General features: G+C 37.2%; 1 protein-coding gene across 8 annotated transcripts in view; it reads left to right on the top strand.

Moving 5' to 3' along the window:
- Positions 1-23339, top strand: part of ARMC3 (armadillo repeat containing 3) — a 91428-nt gene that overhangs the window by 15929 nt on the left and 52160 nt on the right. For 5 of the 8 annotated variants that reach the window (XM_073885562.1, XM_025891925.2, XM_073885561.1 and 2 more), the window contains exons 3-8: positions 1694-1811; positions 9594-9719; positions 14994-15062; positions 15301-15476; positions 18138-18332; positions 20495-20678. In XM_073885562.1, the coding sequence (XP_073741663.1) occupies positions 1694-1811; positions 9594-9719; positions 14994-15062; positions 15301-15476; positions 18138-18332; positions 20495-20678 (868 nt within the window). Of the gene's footprint in view, positions 1-1693; positions 1812-9593; positions 9720-14993; positions 15063-15300; positions 15477-18137; positions 18333-20494; positions 20679-23339 lie in introns of those variants that run through there. The other 3 variants (XM_073885560.1, XM_073885559.1, XM_073885563.1) reach the window with 3 other exon arrangements.

Here is a 23339-nt window from a genome sequence, read left to right as displayed (position 1 = left end):
GACTTTATGAGTGCCTGATGGTTTTCAAGCCTTAATCCCCAAATAGTTTCAGAAGTCCTCCCTTAAAATTTCTGTGGATTTCTGGGCCATTGTGCTCTTCTGATCGGTGTTGAAGCCAGTGTCTTTGCCATTGCTCTGGGCTCTGCTAGAGGGGCCATATTTTCTCACTGGTTCACGTCACTGGAAAACCACAAGTGCCACAAGCTTGGTGCATGTGGCAGACTTTTTTTTTTTTTTTAAGATTTTTTAATTTATTTATGAGCAAGAGAGAGAGCACAAGCAGGGAGAGTGGCTGAGGGAGAGGGAGAAGCAGACTCTCGTTGATCAGGGAGCCTGATTACAGGGCTTGATCCCAAAACCCTGAGATCATGACCTGTTGAAGGCAGACACTTAACCGACTGCGCCACCAGGCACCCCTGGCAGACTTTTAATGAAGTTTTATCTCCCCAGAAAGAGTCCAAGAGGCTTGAGAACAAACACTATGACTTTTGTAACTCTTAGAGTTTCTAGTATAGAGTAAGACATACACAAACAACAGCTTTAATTTGGATGTTAGATAATGCTGTCCTGAAATCCAACAGTCATTTCCCCTGCAAGGGGGATTTTTATCCCAGCTGTGCCCTTTTAGGTCATTGCTTACTGCTCTCTTCTCTGTCTTCACTCTCCCAACCTCACACAATTATGCTTCCTTACTTAGAGTAATCTGTCCCTCCATTCTCAGCCTGGAACTGAACACCAATTTTAATTATATCCCCAGACACAATAAGATGTCCATTTAGGAAGCGCCAACACAAAGAGCCAGCTAAAACTTTGAAATTCATTTTTTTTCCTTTAACATAAGCAGAGCACCCTCCTTCACCAGTCTCTTGGAAATGGAAGAAAAATGGTGTAATAATTTGTTTTCACCTTGACAAAAGAAAACCCATAGGAGCCGTGAATTTGTTATTGTGCATTTTGCCTAGCCATGAATTCTCAAGATCTCATAACACAATAGAGATCTTCCTAGAGCTATACACTTTTTCTTTACACCGTATTACCATTTTACCATTACCATAAAATCTGTTTCAGGTTTTATCCAATTTTACATTTTGTTATATGCAGTTTTCTATTGTTTTTTAGTTATTTCATATATGTAATTTCTGCTTTCTCAGAAAGAATAGTGATTAGAAGCAAGTACTGATTATTAGGACTGTCAGGGCATCTAATATATACAAGTACTCAAGGATTCTTGTGTATCAACTAAGAATTATGCTAGTATATGTTATTTAATGATCATCTATTATGTGCCAGACAATGTGCTAAGTGCATTACATATATGATCTCTAATACTCTCCTTGATCCTTCAGGAAGAATAGGTATCATTATACACATTATACAGGAAAGGAAAACTGAAATTCTAGCAGCTTAAGTAACTTGTTTGATTCCACATGGCTAAGTTGAGAGACTAGGTCTGTCAGATTCCAGAATGCTTTGCTCTTCCTGCCATTACTCCAGGAATTCCAAAGCCACCAACACTGGCAACTATCTATCAGTGATGTTTTTTAAATAAAAACTTTACAATGCACTTCGTGGGCAGTGACTACATCCTTTTAGCATGATTATGTTCTCTTTGAGTTTCTAGACACCATTCATTTTTTATGTGTTTTTTAAAGCTCATATGTGAACCTGACATTTTTTTCTCTCTACATTTCAGTTTGATCCATTAACGATTGAAAGCAAAAAAGCAGCAACTGTGGTGTTAATGCTTAATTCTCCAGAAGAAGAAATTTTGGCTAAAGCATGTGAAGCCATTTATAGATTTGCTTTAAAAGGTTTGGTTTTTTTTCAGTTTATTTTTCTATTTCATTAGTTTCTTAAAATATTTACTATGTAAAGGGCCCTTTCTCCCTAGTCTTTAATTCACTTCTTGTCAGATGAATTCTTTCAGACAACCAGAATATCATTTAATGCATTACCTGAAACTAATATATCTCCCTAAGTGCCTATCTTAATCTTGAGGAGTAATTTAGTCACTGCATAGAATAGTCATGTTGAAAGTTTTATTGTTGTTTAAAAAATTGTAAGTCACAGGAGCTGCAAGAGCTCCCAGTGATCAAAGCTGGAACAATTTGAGCAAGAAAATAAAGTAGTATTGGATTATAACCCAAAGTATAAATAAATGTTTATAAGCCTATACTGATATAAAAAAAATACTTGAATAAATAAATAAATGGGAGAGAAAATACAAATCTCCCATGCAGAAGAATTCCAAATAATTTATGTACTCTGACCTGAAGGAGGCAGAATATAACTTTTCACTCTTTAGGTATGGGCTTTGCATAGTGACTTCTTTTCAAAGATTACAATATGGAAACAGGGAAAAAAGAGTAGGTTTATAGTAGAGAAACCTGACAAACACTATTCAGTCAGGTGATCAAAATCAGCATCAACAGTGATAAGTCATAGTGATAATATGTGAACTTGACATGATGTAATGAAAATGGCACTTCTGTTATTTTTCCCCAAAACTTATAACCCTGAAATCAGACAAGTTCCAAGTCAGGGACATTCTAGACGTACTAGATATAGTACGTCTAACCAGTACTCCTCAAAACTGTCACAGCTATCAAAAACAAGAAGAGTCTGAGAAACTGTCAGCCAAGAGGAGTTGAGGATATATGACTAAATGTCACAGGGGACCCTGGATAGGATCCTGGAACAGAGAAGGAACATTAGGCTAAAAGTAAGGAAATCTGAATAAACATGGATGTTAATTAATAGTAACATATTAATATTGGTTTATTAATTGTAACAAATGTACCCACTAATGCAAAATGTTAATAACAGGGGAAAATGGGTATGGGATATGTGGTAACTGTACTATCCTTGCAATTTTTCTGTAAAACTAAAACTGTTATAAAAAATAGAGTTTATTAAAACACTATACATGGTACAAGTTAGGTTCTCTTGCAAGGTTTATTCATAGAGGGTTTACAAACATAAATGACAATTATATTTTAGTTCATTCCAAGTGGTGGATAAAAGTAGACTTTTATTATACTGTATAACATTTTAATTGAGAATACTTGAAGAGTTTAGTACAACTTGGTATCTTTAACAAAACCTTTTAAACTAAGAAGGGAGCAATTTGATATTTAAGGAAATGATACTTTAAACATTGTTTTGGGACTTGTATGAGAAAACAACAAATCACTCAAGTAGCAAATGGTGAAATAATCACCTTGCTATATCACTCTAGTCATCATTGGGAATCCAGATAAAAACCAGAATCGTTGCTTCTGGCAGGTATGGTTCATGAGTAATTGTGTAGAATTCTGGGCCAGATATCAGGGAGACATTGGATCATGCAGTTATGGCAACATGAGTCTCACTCAGCCATGCAGAGTTATCAAATGCCATCTTTTTTATATGACATGAGGTAAAGAAATAGATAGGCATATATTTTATGTGAAGTCAATACAGAAATTACTGTAAGTCTGGTATTTTATACTAGCAGTATTTTCTGACTGTGTTCTTAAGATAAATGATAGGACGTTGCCTTTTGGCCATGATGGACCAAGGGGTCAAATTTACTTTCCTGATTGAAACAACTAAGAAAACAAAAATCTATGAAATAACAGTGGGCAAAACACTGGATATTAGGCAATGAAGGACAGTGACCATTGAGAGATAGGAAATGAGGGAAATAAACTCTATGATTACCCCAGCTTATTGATTTCAGAGAATTTGCAGGCCACATCACAGGAAGGGGTAACTTGTACAGAGCTTGGTGGACTCTGAGTTGAGAAGACAGATCTCAGAGATCAGGGAGACAAAGGCAGCAAGAGTTTTCAGTAACAGAGAGGAAAGAGTTTCACAGAAAGAGAACTCAGGAGATAGGCAAAGGGTCCGACTCAAGTGTTCAGCTGAGTACTGATAAGGAGGTATATATATGGGAACTACTTGAAGTCAGACAAAGCACTTAACATGATCAGAGTTAACAGTGCCTGATGCTCACACAGGGCCACAAATAGTGCCTGTTTCTATCAGCCAGACTAGAAAATCTCAATATTCATGGAGAATTGTGTAGAATACACAGAAGGGTCTTGCTTCAATGGTTAGAAATAATTAGCCCTAGATCGAGCTCTGTTCTAGTACTACCTAATAAATATTTTAAAAAGCAAGACCTAAAGTGATCAAATTGTTTCCAGATAATTGTGTCCCAAAACAAATTTGAAGAATACAAAAATAACCATTTACCAACTAGGTAAAATTCACAATGTCTGGCATCCAATAAAAAATTACCAGGCATGAAAAGAAGCAGGAAAATATAACTCCTAATGAGGATATAAAATCATCAGTAAATAAAAACTGACACAATGTATGTGTAACTAGAGTCTTTGAAAAAGAAGAGAGAGGGACAGAAAAAGTATTAGGAGAAATGATAGCTCTGAATTTCCCCAATTTGACGAAAACTCTAAGCTTCCAGATCCAAGATGCTCGTAAAAACCCAAGCACAATGAATATGAAGAAAATTACACCAAGGTACAACAAAATCAAATTGTTTGAAAAGAGTGATAAAGAGAAAATCTTAAAAAGAAGCCAGGGGAAAAAGCACATTACGTTCAGAGGAACAAAAATAAGGATGACTGTAGATTTATCATCACAAATGATGCAAGCAAGAAGTCAGTGGAGTAGCATCTTTAAAATACTGAAAGAAAAATAAAAACTTTAAACCTAGAATTTTATTCCCAGCAAAAATATCTTTCAACAACATAAGTGAGATAATGTCTCTTTCAGACATTCAAAAGCTGAAGTAGTTTATTGCAAGCAGACCCACACTACTAATTATAGTAAAGTAGGTCCTTCAGGAAGAAGGAAAATGATACCAGATGGAAATGTGGATCTACACAAAATAATAAAGATAGAACATTAGAAATGGTAACAGAAAGTTTTTTTCTCATTATTTAAATCACTGAAGAATCAAATTGGTTATCTTAAACAAAAATAGTAATCATTTACTGTGCAGAAGCACTTGTAAAAATAAGATATATGACAACAACAGAACCAAGGTAGAAAGTAGAAAAATGGAAGTATATACTATTGTAAGGTTCTTGCACTATATGTGAAGTGCTCTATCCCAACTTGAAAGTAGACTGTGATAAGGATGTATACTACAGACTTTAATACAACCACTAAAATAACAAACAGTAATATCAAATAAGCCAACAAAGGAAATGAAATGGAATTATAAAAATAATATTCAATTCATACAAAGAAGGCAGAAATGAAAAAAAGGAAAACAAAGAATAATGAGACACACAAAAAACAAATAACAAGATGGTAGACTCAAACCTAATGTTGTCAATAATCCAACTAAATGTAAATGGGCTGAGTACTCAATTAACAAGGAGATAGTTTTATAGTCTATAAAAATCAAGACCAAACTACATGCTGCATCCAATAAATGCACTTAGAATATAATGACACAAATATCTTGAAAGTAAAAGGATAAAAAAAGATATATTAGCACTAATCAAAAGAAAGCTGGACGGGTGCCTTGGGTGGCTCAGATGGTTAAGCGTCTGCCTTTGCTCCGGTCATGATCCCAGGGTCCTGGGATCGTGCCCCACGTTGGGCTCCTGGCTCAGTGGGGAGCCTGCTTCTCCCTCTCCCTCTCCCTCTCCCTCTGCTCATGCTCTCTCTCGCTCTCTCTCTCTCTCTCTCTGTATCTCTGTGTCTCAAATGGATAAATAAAATCTTTAAAAAAAAAAAAAAAAGAAAGCCGGAGTGGCTACACTAATATCAGAATAATAAAGGAGTAGTATCAGATAAAAAACCTCATTTTATAATAATAAAAGAGTCAATTAATCAAGAAGCTATGAAAAATAAAATAAGATGAAAACAGAGAGGGAGGCAAACCATAAGAGATTCTTAACTCTAGGAAACAAACTGAGGGTTGCTGGAGGGAAGGTGGGTGGGGGGAGGGGGTAACTGGGTGATGGGCATGAAGGAGGGCACGTGATGTAATGAGCACTGGGTGTTATATGCAACTGATGAATCATGAATTCTACCCTTGAAACTAATATTACAGTATGTGTTAACTAAACTGGATTTAAATAAAAGAAAAAAAGAAGCTATGAAAAAACCTATAATGTCAGGGCTTCAAAATACATGAAGTTAGAAAGCAGGGAGAAATAAACATCCACAATTATAGCTGAGGACTTTAATAACCTTCTATTAATAAAAGAAAGAACAAATGAATAGCAAATCTGTAAGAATATAAAAGATTTGAACAGCAATAAAAATGAATTTAACCTAATTGATATTTATAGAACACTCCAAGCAGAATAACATTCTTTTCAAATGCAAACAGGACATTTATCAGAATAGGTGATATTCTGAGCCATAATACAAGCCTTAATAAATTTATTTTAAAAGAATTCCAATCATATAAAATATATGTCATACCACAATAGAATTAAATTGAAAATCACTTAACACAAAGGACTCTGGACAATCATTAAGTAGAAAGTAAACTACACACTTATAAATAATCTGTCAGTGAAAGAATTCAAAAGGAAAATCCAAATTGAAAATGAAAACATAACATATAAAAATTTGTGGGATGCTACCAAAAGAGTATTTGGGTTAGCCAAAAGTTTCTTAGATATGACACTAAAACATAATCCATAAGAGGACAATTGATTGGATTTTATCAAATTTACCCCAAACACACACCTCACCAAAAAAGATACACAGATGGCAAATAAGCACGTGAAAAGACATCATATATTATCAGGAAATTGCAAATTAAAGCAATAATGAAATATCACTACATACCTATTAGAATGGCTAAAATTTTAAACACTGACAACATAAAATGCTGGTGAAGATGTGGAACAACAGGGACTCTCACTCATTGCTGGTAGGAGTCCAAAATAGTACAGGTACTTTGGAAGATGATTTGGTAGTTTCTTAGAAAGCTAAACATAATCTTATACATTTCTCAAAACCTATAGAATTGTACAGCACATATAGTGAACCATAATGTAGATTATCAACTCTAGTTAATAGTAATGTGTCAATATTGGTTCATCAATTGTAACAAATGTACCACACTAATGCATGATGTTAATAATAAGAGAAACGGGGGAGGGAAGGGGGATAGAGTATATGAGAACTCTGTATTGTTTGTTCATTTTTTTAAAAAGACATTTATTTGAGAGAGAGAGAGCATGAGCAGAGGTGTGGGGGAAGGGCAGAGGGAGAGAGCCCAGAGCCCAACACAATACTGGATCCCAGGACCCTGAGATTATGACCTAAATCCATAGTCAGCTGCTTAACGGACTGAACCACCCAGGCACCCCTGTTTATTTTTTAATAAACTTGAAACTGCTCAAAAAAAGTCTAGTAATTTTTTTAAAAGATACTCCATAGACCACAAGAAAATTTTTGTTAATCATATATCTGATAAAAGATTTGCGTCCAGAATATATAAAGAACCCTCAGAACTCAATAATAAAACAAACCAAATTTAAAAATACATACGAGCAAGAGATTTGAACAGACTTCACCAAAGAGATATATGGATGGCATAAGCGTACCTTTTGCTCACCATCATTAGTTGTGAGGGAAATGCAAATTAAAACCATGATGAAATACTACTTCACACCCTCTAAGATTACTATCATCAGAAAGATGGACAGATGTGTTGGCTAGGATGGGGAAAAATTGGAACTTTTGCATCCACTTTGGAACAGTTCGGCAGTTTCTCGAAAAGTTAAATGTACACCAAACATATATGATCCAGCCAAATCATGATATATCCATATAATGGAATAGTAAATAACAATAAATAGGATGAACTATGATACATGCTACAACGTGAATTAATCTCAAAATAATTAGACTGAGTGAGAAAACCAGGCAATAACGAATTCATACTGCATGATTATATAAAGTTCTGGGAAATGCAAAATAATGTATAGTAATAGGAGGAAGAGATCACAAAGTGTCAAAAGGGCACTTTTGGGGGTGTTAGATATGTTCTTCATGGTGGCATTTGGTTTCATGGGTGTTAAACACATGTCAAAACTTATCAAGTCGTTTTGTTTAAATATGTGCAGTCTATTGTATGTCATCTCATTAAAGCTGTTAAAAAAGAATAAAAATAGATGTAAAAGATGACACAGGTTGTTAATTTTGCAAATCCTCTTCTGATCATAAAGTTATAATATATAGCATTATTTAAAAAAGAAGAAATATGTCAAAAACTAATGATGTAATATATGGTGATTAACATAACAATAAAAAAATTAAAAAAAAAAGAAGAAATATGTTTTAATGAAGAAATAATTCAAGTTAATAAAAGTAATCAAAGCCTCAGAATGAAAATTTAAAGGAACTTTCAATTTTTATAACAATCTGATAATTAAAATATGTTTTTACTTAAGCATTAGTATCTTAAATTAAGTTTCATTTGACAAATGTTTTCATCTAAGAAATTAAGTTTTAAATTTCCATAAAATACAAATATTGGAAGATTTGAAAAGAAGTTTGTAAGAGTCAACAGTGCATATTTCAACATATTCTTACCAGGCGACAGATTTGATCATTTAGATACAGGGCAATTCCATGGGCTCTACGAAGCTATAGTCTGTGTCTTATCAGAATGTGGACCTATAACTTAAAATATAAAATACTCTAATTTTATGAGAAAACTAAGGCAAGAAAAGTTAAAATGACTTTATTATACTCTCAAATTAATTTTGAAAGTGAAAGTGAAAATGTATTTTCATTGCCTGTGAAATTGAAAAGCTGAAATTAATCAGGACCTAAACATTATTCCTGACTTTGTAGAATGCTATCCTGCTCATCAAGATATGGACAAACTGCTTCTACAGTGAAGCAGGACTCTGGCCTTATCTGGCCTTCTGGTTCTGTTCTGGGGCTTCTTGCCACAGCTAAGGAGTCCCGAGTGACCCCGGCGTCTCCCCTCTGTGCACATACCTTCATGCTAGCTGCAGGCACATCTTGCCTGATAAAATAGGACTGTAACCCCGTTGGGTGAAAGATGAACCCCCTGAACTCACCCCACCATCCCACTTTAACTCAAAGTGGGGACTGTGTATGTTAATTAAGTCTTGTGATTAATTATGCCAATCCATGACTAGCACTATGCTAGGCACTGAGGGTATGAGAGAACAGAGCGGAAAGGGTGTCTGTCCTCATGGAAAATTCAGTTAGAGTGGAACAGGCAAAGTGTTCAAGGAGATCGCCAAGTGTTATGAAGAAGGTAGACTAAAGAAGGGTAAGCAAGGCTTGGATGTAGTGATAACATTACATAGGGTGGTCAGGGGAGACCCTTCTGAGCAGGTGCAGGGTGAACTAAGAACTGAATGACAAGAGGAAGCCAGCTTTGTCAACAGCAGGAGGAAGGAGAGCAACTATTGCCCAGGCTACCTGTGCTCTAAAGTTTATTCCGAGAGAAATATATGTGGAAGCAAAGAGGAATGTGAAAGGCAAATGGCAAATAAGAAATTAAAATGACACAAGGAAGAGTTTTGATGAGATTGATGCCATGCATGATTTTATTTTACCTGTGACATCAGGTGAAGAAAATAAAGCTACCCTCCTTGAACTTGGAGCTGTGGAACCCTTAACTAAACTGCTCACCCATGAAGACAAAATTGTAAGAAGAAATGCCACTATGATATTTGGAATCCTGGCTTCTAACAGTAAGTGTCAACTTTTTAAAATTGTCTAATAATCTCACATAATACATTATCTTTTTAAAATTTAATTTTGAGGGATTTGTTTGAATTTTATTTGAACTGACTTTAATGTTAACAAAAAGTTAAATGTATATAATACAACAGATGTATGATTTCATATTTTAAGAGATTTTTTTAAAGTTTTATTTATTTATTTTAGAGAGAGAGCTCCAGCTGGTCCGGGGCGGGGAGGGGCAGAGGGAGAAGGAGAAAGAGGCAGAGAGGCAGACTCCCTGCTGAGCACAGAGCCAGATGCAGGGCTCCATCCCAGGATCCTGAGATTATGACCTGAGCCAAAACCAAGTCCGAGGCTAACCAGCTGAGCCACCAGGCGCCCCAAGAGATATTTTTAAAATATAAAAATATGTGCAAATTTATCCATGCAAAAACTGTCAAAGTTGGTGATATAGTATGTTCCAGTCTAACAAGCTGAAGGGCAATCATTGTCTCTTAAAATTAAAAGATTTTTTTCTTGAGTTAGCATATATAATTTGTCTGCCTATATGTAAGCTACACTTCATATGTATGTCACAGTGAAAGTAGCCCAGGGTAAAGAGGTTTGATACATTTATTTTTTTTTTGAAACTGCAAAATATATTTTGCCAAAAATAATTTTAGACATGTATTTATTTCTTAAATCAGACCCATTACTTGTTTGAATATTTTCATATATTTAATATGACAGAATAATAGCATTAGTTAAAACATGCTATTATGTCTGTTAGAATATCAGTTTGACCAAAACCATGGCAATAAAGGCAGTCCTTGACTAACGAACAGGATGTGTTTTCCATTTGAAAGTGATTTTCATGTTATAATGGTAGGTTTTTTGAGTTAGCCAACAAAAGCCTTCTAACTTTATAATAAAAAATGACATTCTTGGTAGAGACTGAATTCTAACATGAAACTCAGGCAGCTAGGAATAACATGTCTCTCTCTCTCTCTCTCACGGCATGGGGCTAAAATTATCATATTTTCCCTTTCACCAGTCTCAGCAAAAACACAAACAGTTTCCTCCCTCAGCTTCCAGTCCCCCCACTTCACTTTCCTGAATCCTGTGTGCGACAGGCGGCGGGGGGGTGCTCCTTATTCCATGGCATCCATCAGGGACTGTGGCATTAGTCAGAGACAGGAAGATGGGAGGAGAAGGGCAAGGAGAGTTTTCTGTGGCATCTGTGCGATTTCAGCCTCAGCTGCAGAGACTGCATGAACAGCACCTGCAGTGCTGGGGGACAGATGGGGCTCCGTCGGGCAGCAACTGCATGAGCTCTAATGGTGGCTGTTCTGTAAGGCGGGGACTCGGCAGATAGCCGCAGGATGAAGACAGTTGTGGGCAGAGGATGTTCCACCAACCCAGATTATGATACCAGTAGTCAACACTCACACAGCATTTACAATGTGCCAGGCACTGTTCTATATGCTATTTGTATATTGTCATTTAATGAGGTTGGTGCTATTATCGTTCCCTTTACACATAAGGCAACTGAGGTACAGAGCAGTTAAATGAGGTAGTAGTCATTTGTATTGTGGAACCCTCATAAATTTATCTCATTCTGTATACTAATTCTGCCATATTGAATGAGACTTACTGAATGTATTTATAACCAAAAAAAGGGAAAATTAAAAATTTTCTTATGTTTTATTCTGTTTATACACCACAGAATTTGAGAACCAGTGGTGCTTTGTAACACATCTTTTGCAATTCCTGCAATTCCTCATTTTAAAAATAGGAATGAGCTCTGAAGGGATTAGGTTCCCTAATCAGTCATGCAGCTGGTTGGTAGAAGAGATGAGATCAGAGCTAGAATTATAACTGTAGCTTCTGGCTCATAGTGTAGGGGGCTTTCTATTCATCAGATCTTCTCCGATCCTTAACATTAGTGCACATACTAAGGTTCTCCTTCTAAGTGATTTTGGGGGAGAATGCAGCTCGTTTGGAAAGGAGAGTTATAATTGCCTGCGTATACTTATATTTTCTAATTTAATGTCTAGGTTTCTGTGACTTTTTTTCCTGTTTACTTTTGTTCTTAATTTCTATTACTCATTTTAATTGAGTATTTCCATCTTCCAATATGTGAGGAGTTTATAACCTGTGAAGCCCTCCAAATTGTTTGCAAAATTTTCCTGAGCAGGATTTATATATTGAATTTAATGAGTTTCTAAAGGAGTCTGTAACCCCAAAATATTGAGAATTACTGTTGTGTTTGAACCAAATGCAGTGGCACTCAGACCTGTCGAGCCACACCCTGCGGGCTGGCCGGCCGGACTGTGACCAGTGCTAGACGAGAGTGCAGTCTGCAACCACGAAGCATAACACTGGAAAGAGTTTGGTTGTCTTGGCAGTTTCCAGTGAGTGTTTGGGTCTTACATGTGAGGAATGAACCTCCAAGAGCTTTCTTTTGGTTCCATGAATTGGGTGGAAAAAATTAAGCCATCATTGGACTGAACGCATTGTCTATTTGAAATACCTGATGACATGGATAAACACATGGCATCCCGAACTGCTTGTGGAGTTCCTTTTTTGTTAATACAGCCAATACATTAATAGCTAGTGCTTCACTTTGCATACATGTCCAAGGTGACATGGGATAAAATATGAGCACGTAGTTATTTGCCTAAATCAAAAGGCATGTTTCCAGACGAATATGTAAATAAATGCTGCTGCATGGTTAAATCATCTTTGGGCTGTTTTTAAAATAACTGATTTTTCTTTAGAAATGTGTATCTTCACATGACTTTCATGTACCCAATGATGTCACTGTGTTCATAGAGGATGAACCAACAAAATGTTCCAGTAGAATGCCAGGTGCTAAAAGGATTGCTATGAGAGCAAACAAATCTTGCTTTTTCTTCCTTTTCTTTTTTTCTGAAGTTACTGAGTTACATGCCTTTGCCAAGCCTGGGTCCTTCCAGACAGGCACTTAAATTACTTTGTTAAACCTTTTTATCAAAATGGAGCTGCTGTCTCCTTTACCTGCCAGTTTATATTTAGTTTGATGAGGCTGTATTACAGAGACTCATTTAATGAAGTCAGCTAAAGAGAGAGTTCATCATGATCCTCGAAGCTCAGACTTTACATTACTTACGACAATCTGAAGAGCTTGCCATCTTAAGAAATGGTTGATGTAAAAGAGTATACCAGGTCAAAAATAAATTAGAGGGTCAGTACTATGCAACTCAAACCTGCAAATAAGAATGCGATGAAAACGGATCACTTGAAGGTGCTCCAGGAAGTGAAGGTGCCGGCAGTTCTGGAACAATCTAAAATTGTAGGTGTCACACTGTTTAGCGAGAGTGAATTTATGTGGACCAACCACAAGTCAGAGTTTCTACTCAGCTGCCATATATGGGAGTCTGTTGAGAGAGAAGGGGACAGAGAGCAATATTGTTTTTAAAGTGTTGAAAATAGCAACTTATCCCTTATTTTTATTATTTTTACTGATTTAACCGCAAGAAAAGAAAGATTTTGGGGGGGAGCAATTTGGTGTCAAAAAGCAGAATAACAAATTGATCAGGTATGCCACCGGTTTATAAGAGCTGTCAGTGAAGCTGAATCATCCGGTAAGCCAAGAGAAAATGGTTTAGTGGATAGATGTACTAGATATATCAGATTTGGCTAAATTCATATCAAGAAGGGCATTTCAAAAAAAAAAAAAAGGCATTTCACGGCACAGAGAATCCTCTGACGAGAACTTTGGACTTGTTAGGACAGATCAAGGGGTGATGGCACATACAGATGCAGCATGCTGGCTTCTCCCTGTAGGAGCAGGTCCTTCCTGCTCAGAAGAGGAGCAGAGAGCACATGGAGCATGAATGTTCCTGGCGTATTATTTTGTACACTGAATGGAGAATGAACTTGGAGATCTAAAAGGCCAGAAATATTTTGCATCAAGCATGTAAAAATAGACTGGCATGGCCTTCTCATTTTGGAAAAATAGAGCCTGGACTCCTCACAGTGAGAAGAGAATAGAAACAGCTCTTCCAGAGGGTACCCAACTATGTAGTTTGCTAAAACACCTGGAAGGATCTGAGTATTAGGCCTTAACTTGGTTAATTCCCTGTCAAGGTGATACTTCTGTTTTTTGAACAAATGTTGACTGAAAAATAATGTCCTCCCCTTTGGGACACTACACTTTCCAGAAGCTCTACTATTCTTTTGTACTTCAAGCTTATTCACATACATAGGGCTAGTTGTAAATTTGCTGGCCCTCTTTAGCCATTTTGAACAGAAACAGAGAGCAGAAGTTTTGGTGGCTTGAAAGTCAAGTATACCCACTGGTTAATGAGGAAAAATTCATCCAGAGACCATCCGCCTTAGCTGCTGTAGAGCGAAATTTTCCAAAATTCTGGTAATGCTAATTTTGGCTTACAAGCAAAAATAATTGACCAAGAAGAGAAACTACAAAAACTAAATTTGTACCTATGCCTTATTTCTCAGAAAACAGGGGTTAAGGATGGCAGGAGAGAAGTAGGGGCAAACCTGCCTGGACTTAGTCTCACATAAATAATATAAAAGTGAACTTTAAAAAAAATCAGTATGTTTATCTTACATCATTTTTGGTGTCTCTGATAAGAAAATGGAATGCAAACAATTTATATTCATCGAAAAGCCTGGGGATAATTCTCATGTGAATTCTGTACAAGTTTTATTAAAATCAAAATTTTAAAATACTCTTCCCAACAAAGCAAAACAACAAAGAATTTCTACTATATAATAAACAAATGTAGGACACAGTAACTTGAATTTACTGATTATGTTCTCGGCATATTTTGCATTTTTCCGGTGTTTTGGAAGCTCAGTGATCAAGGAGCAGAAGCCAGAGTCTGTCTAGGGGCAGATAGACCTGGGCAAGCCACCTGGTCCCACCATTCACTTGCTGTGTGATTTTGAGCCTCAATTTCCTTTTTTTAATTTTTTTTTTTTAGATTTTATTTATGTGAGAGAGAGAGAAAGAAAGAGAGAGAGAGAGAGCACAAGAGGGGGGAGGGTCAGAAGGAGAAGCAGACTCCCAGCTGAGCAGGGAGCCCAATGCGGAACTCTATCCCGGGGCTCCGGGATCATGACCTGAGCCGAAGGCAGTCATTTAACCAACTGAGCCACCCAGGCGCCCTGAGCCTCAATTTCTTTATCTGTAAAATTAGGTAATAATAAAGCCTACCTCATAAGGGACTATTTCAATAACATCACCATTATTATTATTTTTAATAAACATTAATATTCTGTGTCTCCTTTTATAGATGATGTTAAAAAATTGTTAAGGGAGTTAGATGTCATGAATTCCATCATTGCTCAGCTTGCTCCAGAAGGTAACTTTCCATCGTACATCTGTTTCAAAAGTGGGGCTGGTTTATTTTTCACATTGGGTTGAACTACTCATCGAAAATAGTTTATGTAGTATCAGTTGTGAATTGTCATTAAAATCTCTCAAACCAAGATGGGCTCCAACCAAGTAAGATTTGTGAAGCTTTGGTTTTCAAAACATGTTTTAAAGTAATGTTTCAGTAAGCCTTTTGCATACTTGTGTTGTTTAACTCTGATGTGCAGAGGAAGTGGTTATCCATGAGTTTGCCAGTCTTTGCCTGGCGAACATGTCTGCAGAGTATACCGGCAAAGTGCAAATATTTGAGCATGGTGGGTTAGAGCCACTCATCAGACTGCTGGCCAGCCCAGACCCTGACGTGAAGAAGAACTCTATTGAGTGCATTTACAACTTGGTCCAGGTGAGGATAATTTCTAAAAGTGTATTTTGACCATACCTATTTATAGAATTTATTTCAGGATTGCTTTGCTATTTAGGGTCTTTTGTGGTTCCATACAAATTTTAGGATTGTTTGTTCTAGCTCTGTGAAAAATGCTGTTGGTCTTTTGATAGGGATTGTATTAAATGTGTAGATTGCTTTGGGTAGTATAGACTTTGTTCTTCCAATCCATGGGTATGGGATGTCTTTCCTTTTCTTTATGTCCTCTTCAATTTCTTTCAGTGTTTTATACTTTTCAGAGTACAGGTCTATGAAAGGGCATTTTAGAAGTGTATTTAAATTTTGAAAGAATAGAATGGCTTGCAAATTAAGGCAGGATTATACTAGATGAATGTATTTCTTCTTTTTTTTTTAAGATTTTATTTATTTGTTTGAGAGAGGGAATGAGAGAGAGAGAGAGCATGAGAGGGGAGAGGGTCAGAGGGAGCAGCAGACTCCCTGCTGAGCAGGGAGCCCGATGCAGGACTCGATCCCGGGACTCCAGGATCATGACCTGAGCCGAAGGCAGTTGCTTAACCAACTGAGCCACCCAGGCGCCCTGAATGTATTTCTTCTGAAAAAGGATATCTAATATATTGAACTAAGTTTGACTTGGGCAGTTATTTATTGACCTAACCTTGGTGATCTAAGCACATTGGGTGCAATATATGCCTTATTCAGTGTACCAACAGTTTGGGTTAGACTTATTTATTGGTGAAGACCCAGTGAGTTGAGTACACCGAACAGAACTCATTGTTCACAATTGGAAGATGCTGTCACTGAACTGTCTTCCTTTGTTATGGAAAGAAACAGCCTCCCTTGGCCTCTTCCCCTCTGCGCTGTTCTGTGTCCCTGCCCCTGCTGCAGCCCCACAAGACACACACACTCACACCCATAGCAGGTCAGCTTCCTGACACTGGACAGCCTTCTCTGCTTCTTTTCCTGCTCAGGTTCCTGAACAGTTCCCACACACACTTGATAAGCTTTAGATCAACTGAAGATACAAAAACACCATCTTAAATAGCCAGCAGTGGAGTATAAAAGGAAGAGAGAGTGAAAATGAGGCCTCCGTTTCATGGAGAGGCAATGAGCTTGTGCCCAAAGACAGCAAAGCATACCTACATTCCTGGCCTTAGAAGTTATTGCCACATGGCTGGGCACTCACTGGCTTCTGCCCTTGCTCTTGCCTGAGGGAGACATGCTGAAGGAAGCTCAGCTGTTTACCTTCTCTCAGCCCATAGGCCTAAATAACCCTGTCAATGTGTTAGTGTCTTTCATCTCAAGACTCCTCATAGCTTTTATTTCCCTGTATTTTTTTTATCAAACAGAAATGAAAAGCTTGCCTTCACTATTCTTCAGAACAGAAGTATACTAGTTAATAACAGTATATTAATTTCCTTGGTTTACAACTTCATCATTGCAATCTCTCCCTCTGTTGTGTCTCATCTTCTTTTAAAGATACCATTCTTGGGGCGCCTGGGTGGCTCAGTCGTTAAGCGTCTGCCTTCGGCTCAGGTCATGATCCCAGGGTCCTGGGATCAAGCCCCGCATCGGGCTCCCTGCTCTGCGGGGAGCCTGCTTCTCCCTCTCCCACTCCCCCTGCTTGTGTTCCTTCTCTCGCTGTGTCTCTCTCTGTCAAATAAATAAATAAAATCTTTAAAAAAAAATAAAGACACCACTCTTATGAAGACACCATTAAGTACCCACCCTACTCCACTATGAACTTATCTTAACTAATGACATCTATAATGACCCTATTTCCAAATAAGGTCACATTTTGAAGGTTAGGACTTGCAACTTATATTTTGGGAGGGACACAATTCAACCTATAACAAATAGCAACCCACAATTTTTATATCTGTAGGAAGCATTCATTGAAGAATGGATAGAGAAACCTAAGTTAGTAGGGTTTTTCCACCTTTAATACTATTTTACATTTATGATGTTTTGCTTTTAAGTGTCATGATTTAGCAGTCAGAGTTCAGGGGCTTTTCATGACTTATTGCTCTGTTTTCTCCATTCCTGACCCCCGAGTAGCCCTCTCCCCACCACTCACACACACAAAATTATAGACACACACTGCGGAGCAACTCATCTAGACTCTAATGACCCCTTGATATTGTAAATGTCTTAAACAAAGGTCATGTGTCTGAACTAAACCTGATAAAAATTTGTGTGCACAGGGTCTGCCAACAGCATTGAGTGCATGTAAGCATTTCATAAACATTCCATTTAAATAAAGATAATAAGGAATTGATGCCATCCTTTCGTTTTATCAAATACTATTTGAAACAAGGTACAGAGTGTGAAAAGAATTTGATTATGCACAGATTTATTGTAATGCTATTTGTAATAAAAGGAATTTGCCAGATAATAAAGAAACAATAAAAACTGCAGAAGTCATAGATCACATCTATTTCCTGTTATTGACAATGTCTGCAGAGTTAAAATGAATATTTAGGTGTTGTCAGTTGAAAGTTTGCTTATTTTTTGTGTGAGGTATTTTGGAAGGGAATCTGGAATAAAAGATGGGATATTTATAACTTATAATGTCCTTTGTTAGAAGATAGAGTTTTCCATTCTTGAGACTAACTGTATTTTGCTTTAAAAGTTACTTATTTGATCATTTGTATTTCATGGCAGGATTTTCAGTGTCGAGCTACACTTCAAGAACTAAATGCAGTCCCCCCTATATTAGATCTCTTGAAGTCAGAATATCCAATTATTCAATTGTTGGCTCTCAAAACCTTAGGTGTTATTACAAATGATAAGGAGGCACGGGCTATGCTAAGGGACAATCAAGGAATGGACCACCTTCTTAAAATCCTAGAAACTAAGGTATTTGTAACTTTCATTCAACTCTCTACAAGGAAATGTGTCTCTTCTAAATGTTGTTATAAAATGTGAATTATAGAATATTTTTTTAAAATGAAATTTTAATATATTTAGGCATAGTACTAAGTATAATGGACTAATTTGCTTATTGCTACATTGTTTATCAGCATGATTAAATCAGATTTATGACAGAGGCCATTATAAAATAATTTTGTTATCTTCTGGTTTAGAAATTTAAGATTTTTAAATTCTTGTTTAGGATCTTGTTTATGATTTCCTGAAATACCTAGAATTAGTCTTTTAGGCTTTCTCGGCCATAATTTTCTCAAAGGAAAAGTAAGAAGAGTGACTTACTCCTCAATGTGGAGAGTAATCAGCTTTACTCAGTCTATTGACTTAAATATAATTTTCATCTAAAGAAATACTTTCACAGAAACATCTAGAATAATGTTTGACCAAATACATGGATACCTTGGCCTAGCCAAGTTAAAACATGAAAATTAATCATCATAAGTTCATCACTTATAAATTTGGCACTCATACACATCTCCTTGAATCATACTCAGTCTCCAAATAAAGGCAGTAGCAAGGTCCTACTTCTGCCTGGAATGATATAACTGTCCTGTGTACAACCAAAACATACTAACCCTTTCTCCAGACAGGATGCAATGATGTTTACTCTTCTCCTTGATATTCTGTAACTTAAACACTATGATGTAAAATTAATGCTAATTTTTAAAGTTAGTACATCTTATGTTACCTAAGGGGATAAGAAAGGGGGAAAAAAACGATATTTCATAATACACACATACACACTTATTTTTAACAAAATAAGGAAGAAATACTCATGGCAGTTACAACCCTTTTGTCTATAGGTGGCCACATGGTGGTAGTTGGTATTTATAACTAACTTTCCTTCAATACACATTCCATATTCCCTTTGCCCTCAGCAAGCACTTTAGCTGCATGTGATTCTTTACCTGGTAGGGTAATCCATGTCTTCATTCCTGAGGGTCTGGGCCATTAGTAGTCCTGCCTGGATTGGGTAATTGTAGTTTTCCATTGACCTTAATCACAAGGCATGGTAATACTGACAGACACCCTAAGGACTTCCTATATTCTAGATATAGTCTTCTTACCTCTACTGTGGAGTAGCAGTCCAATTTCCCCTTGGTAACTGGGATCAGACACCCCAGCAGGACTGTAACTCCCTTCTTTGCCTGCTTTAGAGGCATGGGGAGGCCAAAGTGGCTGGGTGGCAGTTTTAACTTCCAGTACAGTGGAATCATTGTTGTGTCTCTTGGTGGAAGCATTCTCCCCTTTGGAACTAAGACCTCTAGGCCAGCAGAGCATAAGGTCTGGGAGTCAGGAAGCAAAAATGTTGCTAGTGGGTCCCTAGGGGTAATCATGAGTGCTGCCACACTCATATCCACCCCTTGATTCTGGGACCCACCATCACTGGCTATGGGAGAAACGGCACCATATATTGGATGCTGATTCGGAACATAACAACCTCGTGGAGAACCTTGCCCAGGCCCCTGCAAGGTTTTGCCACTTTGCTGACACGGTAACTAAGTCTTCAAAAGGCCATTCTGTCAAGCCAGTTGCTTCAGGATGGCGGCCATCATGGTAAGACAGGGAATTCCATGAGCATCCTTCCTGTGTTCCTCTCACTTTAAGGATTCCCACTTTAAACATCTCGCTGTTCCAGCAAGGCCGCAGTTTTCCACAGCGATGGGGATTCGGGAAATTCCTCAGGCAAGAGGGCCACAAACTTACAATACTTCCTCTACCCCAGGAGATTTTAAGGAATACACTTTTCTTCAGCTTCTGTCTGCTTTTTCAAAGAATATTTTCTTCAGATTTTAAAATTGTTATTGGTAGAAGTTTGTATGAGCAACTTCACTTTGGCTACCATTACTGGAAATGTCCAGTAATTATCTTTTATCTGTGGAACACTTTGGAGTAGGGGAAACAAGAAGAGATGGGGCAAATTGTGAGGGAGAGCGATGTTATGATCATAAACAAAACTGTTTCCTTGGACATCTGTCACAACAAAGTTAACAGCATTACGTTCTGACTGACCTTTGTCTTATAGTGAAATTTGGGAAGTATCAATCTCTTTTATTACAATTTTCTAAAGTTGTGTTTGCTTTTATTATTAGGAATTGAATGACCTTCATATAGAAGCACTTTCTGTGATAGCAAATTGCCTTGAAGATATGGATACTTTGGTGCTCATTCAGCAGACAGGGGGTCTTAAGAAGCTCCTCTCATTTGCAGAAAACTCTACAATTCCTGATATTCAGAAGAATGCAGCAAAAGCAATAACTAAAGCAGCTTATGACCGTATGTCTTATTTTGTATAAACTAAGCACACATACTTCCTCTTTTATTCTTGATTTTGATTAGTACTAATAAGCACTAGAGTATTTGTCTGCTTTTAAATGGTCATCTGAGAATAGTGCCATATTTACTATTTGGGGCCAAAATTCATCCTAATGCCAATGAGTAAAAGTAGAGATTGCTTTGTCAGGGATATAATAAACTCTATGATTTAATTACTTTTTAAAGTAATTCATTCATAAATTAAGTTTTTAAGCCTTTATTTCTCTTGATTTTGAAATTTTACAGAATTCATGCATTGTTTGTGATCCTGAAAACATTGTTTCGATATGGAATGATATCTATACAGTAACTTCAACTTCAGCCGGAGACTAGCAGAGCCATGTGATATAGCTGTGAAAAATAATATGCTCATACTATATACATAATACAATTTTCATTTCAGTGGCAAGCTATGTTGACATAAATCTGTAAAATATGAGAGATTAATTACATCACAAGCACTGAAGATGAAATTATAGTTTTAATTTATGTATATTTGGAGTATTTTATTTAATAAAAGAAGTGATTTTATTTCCCCCTTCCACATCACTCCTCTTATAAATGATGACAGTTTTGACTAGGTTTAAGTGATTTATATTCTAAACATATATACTCACATCTGTATATATGTCTGTGTATATATTATGGGAAACATTTCCTTCTTAATCCATACTGATTTCTTCAAGGCAGAGTTTTATTGCAGTAAGTTGAGTTTCACCATCCAGCACATAGTTAACATAGAGGGAAGTTGCCAAATCTAAACAGGCTGTAAAATTAAAGTTTTTAATACTGGAAAAAGTTGCTTGATTCAGTATTCTGTCATATGGAATTTAGACCTTATCAAACCTGATCAGTTCTGTTTTCCAACTTTCTCAGGACTTCTTAGCTATTTGAGACCAAAAGAAAGGGCAATGGCAAGACACGGACAATATCAGACCTAAAATTTTTGCAATTTCTCTTTCGTCTAATGTGGTTGGACCATTTCAAGATGGTCGCAGCCCCTCTTGGGATAGTGAGTTTCATGAGTTTATTACTCATCATGTGATGTAGCAGTGGGAAGAGCACTGGGTGGAGAGTCCCTGGTGGTCCAGTTCTACTGCTAGTCCCACTACTGGCACTGCGATGACCTAGGTTGTGACTATGAGTGAACCACAGCCTCTCTGGACCTATTTATTAATGATTTATTGAGCCCCCACTCTGTGTCAATAAACCCAGAACAGGCAAGGAAACGGGTGATCACACTGTAGTGTTAAATGAGCTTGATGCTAGAAGAACAGGATCACTTGTGGGGGCCACCTAAAGTCAACTTGGATCAGATAGATCTTCCTGACATAGGTGATTTACAAGCTAGGACCTGAAGTAAATAATAGAAATTGGCTGGGCAAAGAAGGTCGTGGTGGGATGGGGAAGGATCACCAGTGCTCCAAGGAGAAGGAACGGTGTATAAAGGCCAGAGGAGAGACAGAGCATGGTAAATTCCAGAACTGAAAATTTTCAGAATGGCTAGTGAATATAATGCAGCAGAAAACTGAAAGTGAAAGCTGAAGAAGTAATGAGGAGCCAGATGCAAATGGGTGATAGAGGCCAAGTTAAGGACTTTGGACCTTATTTTGATGGCAACAAAGAGCCACTGAAGTGGCTTAGAGAGGTGAGGGACCATTACAGATACTCACTTTTTAAAGAAAGAAGCCTCTTGCTGCAAAGTGGAGGAGATATTAGAAGTGTGCAGGACCAGACCCAGAAAAGGCCAGGAAGGGGATTGCTGTGGTAATCTAGGTGGAAGGTGAAAGTATCCTGAAACAGACATTTGCAAGGAGGACCACCAGCACAGTGCTTGGCACATTGGGAGGGCCCATAAGTGTTTGTTGATTGACTACATGGGTTGGAGGAGGAAGAAGGCGATGCCAAGAATAAGGCCAGGTTTCTGGCTGGGACGGCTGGAGGTAGAATGGTGCCATTCACAGAAATGGGGAACTCAAGAAGAGGAGCTGGTTTTGATGAAAGGAAAAGAAATGAGTTCTATTCTTTCAAAAATGGTGGTAAAAGGGGTGCCTGGCTGGCTCAGTTGGTGGAGCATTGTGACTCTTGATCCTCAGGGTCATGAGTTCAAGCCCCATGTTGGGTGTAGAGATTATAAATAAACTTTAAAATAAATAAATAAATAAATAAATAAATAAATTAATTAATTAATAGAAATTATGGTAAAATACACATATAATATTAAGTTTACTGTCTTAACCAATTTTAAGCTCAGTGGCATTAAGTACATTCATGTTTTTGTGCCACCATCACCAACATCCGTCTCCAGAACTCTTTTCATCTTGCCAAAGAGACACCCTGTACCTGTGGAACAACAAACTCCCCACTTCTCCCTCCTTGCAGTCCCTGACAACCACCATCCTCTCTGTCTCTATGATTTTGACTATTTTAAGTCCTTATATAGGGGGAACCATACAATATTTGTCCTTTTGTGACTGGCTTATTTCACTTTGCGTGACTTATTCTCAGGTTCATCCATGTTCTAGCATACATCAGAATTTCCTTCCTTTTTAAGGCTGACGAGTGTTCCATAGTATTGTATATATCACATTTTGTTGATCTATTTGTCTATTAATGGACACT

The sequence above is a fragment of the Callorhinus ursinus genome, unplaced genomic scaffold (assembly GCF_003265705.2).
Source record: "Callorhinus ursinus isolate GAN/ISIS: 27379988/994484 unplaced genomic scaffold, GSC_fseal_2.0 scaffold63, whole genome shotgun sequence".
Lineage (NCBI taxonomy): Eukaryota > Metazoa > Chordata > Mammalia > Carnivora > Otariidae > Callorhinus > Callorhinus ursinus.
The sequence above is the reverse complement of the archived record's forward strand: the minus strand, read 5'-3'. Positions and strand labels throughout refer to the sequence as shown.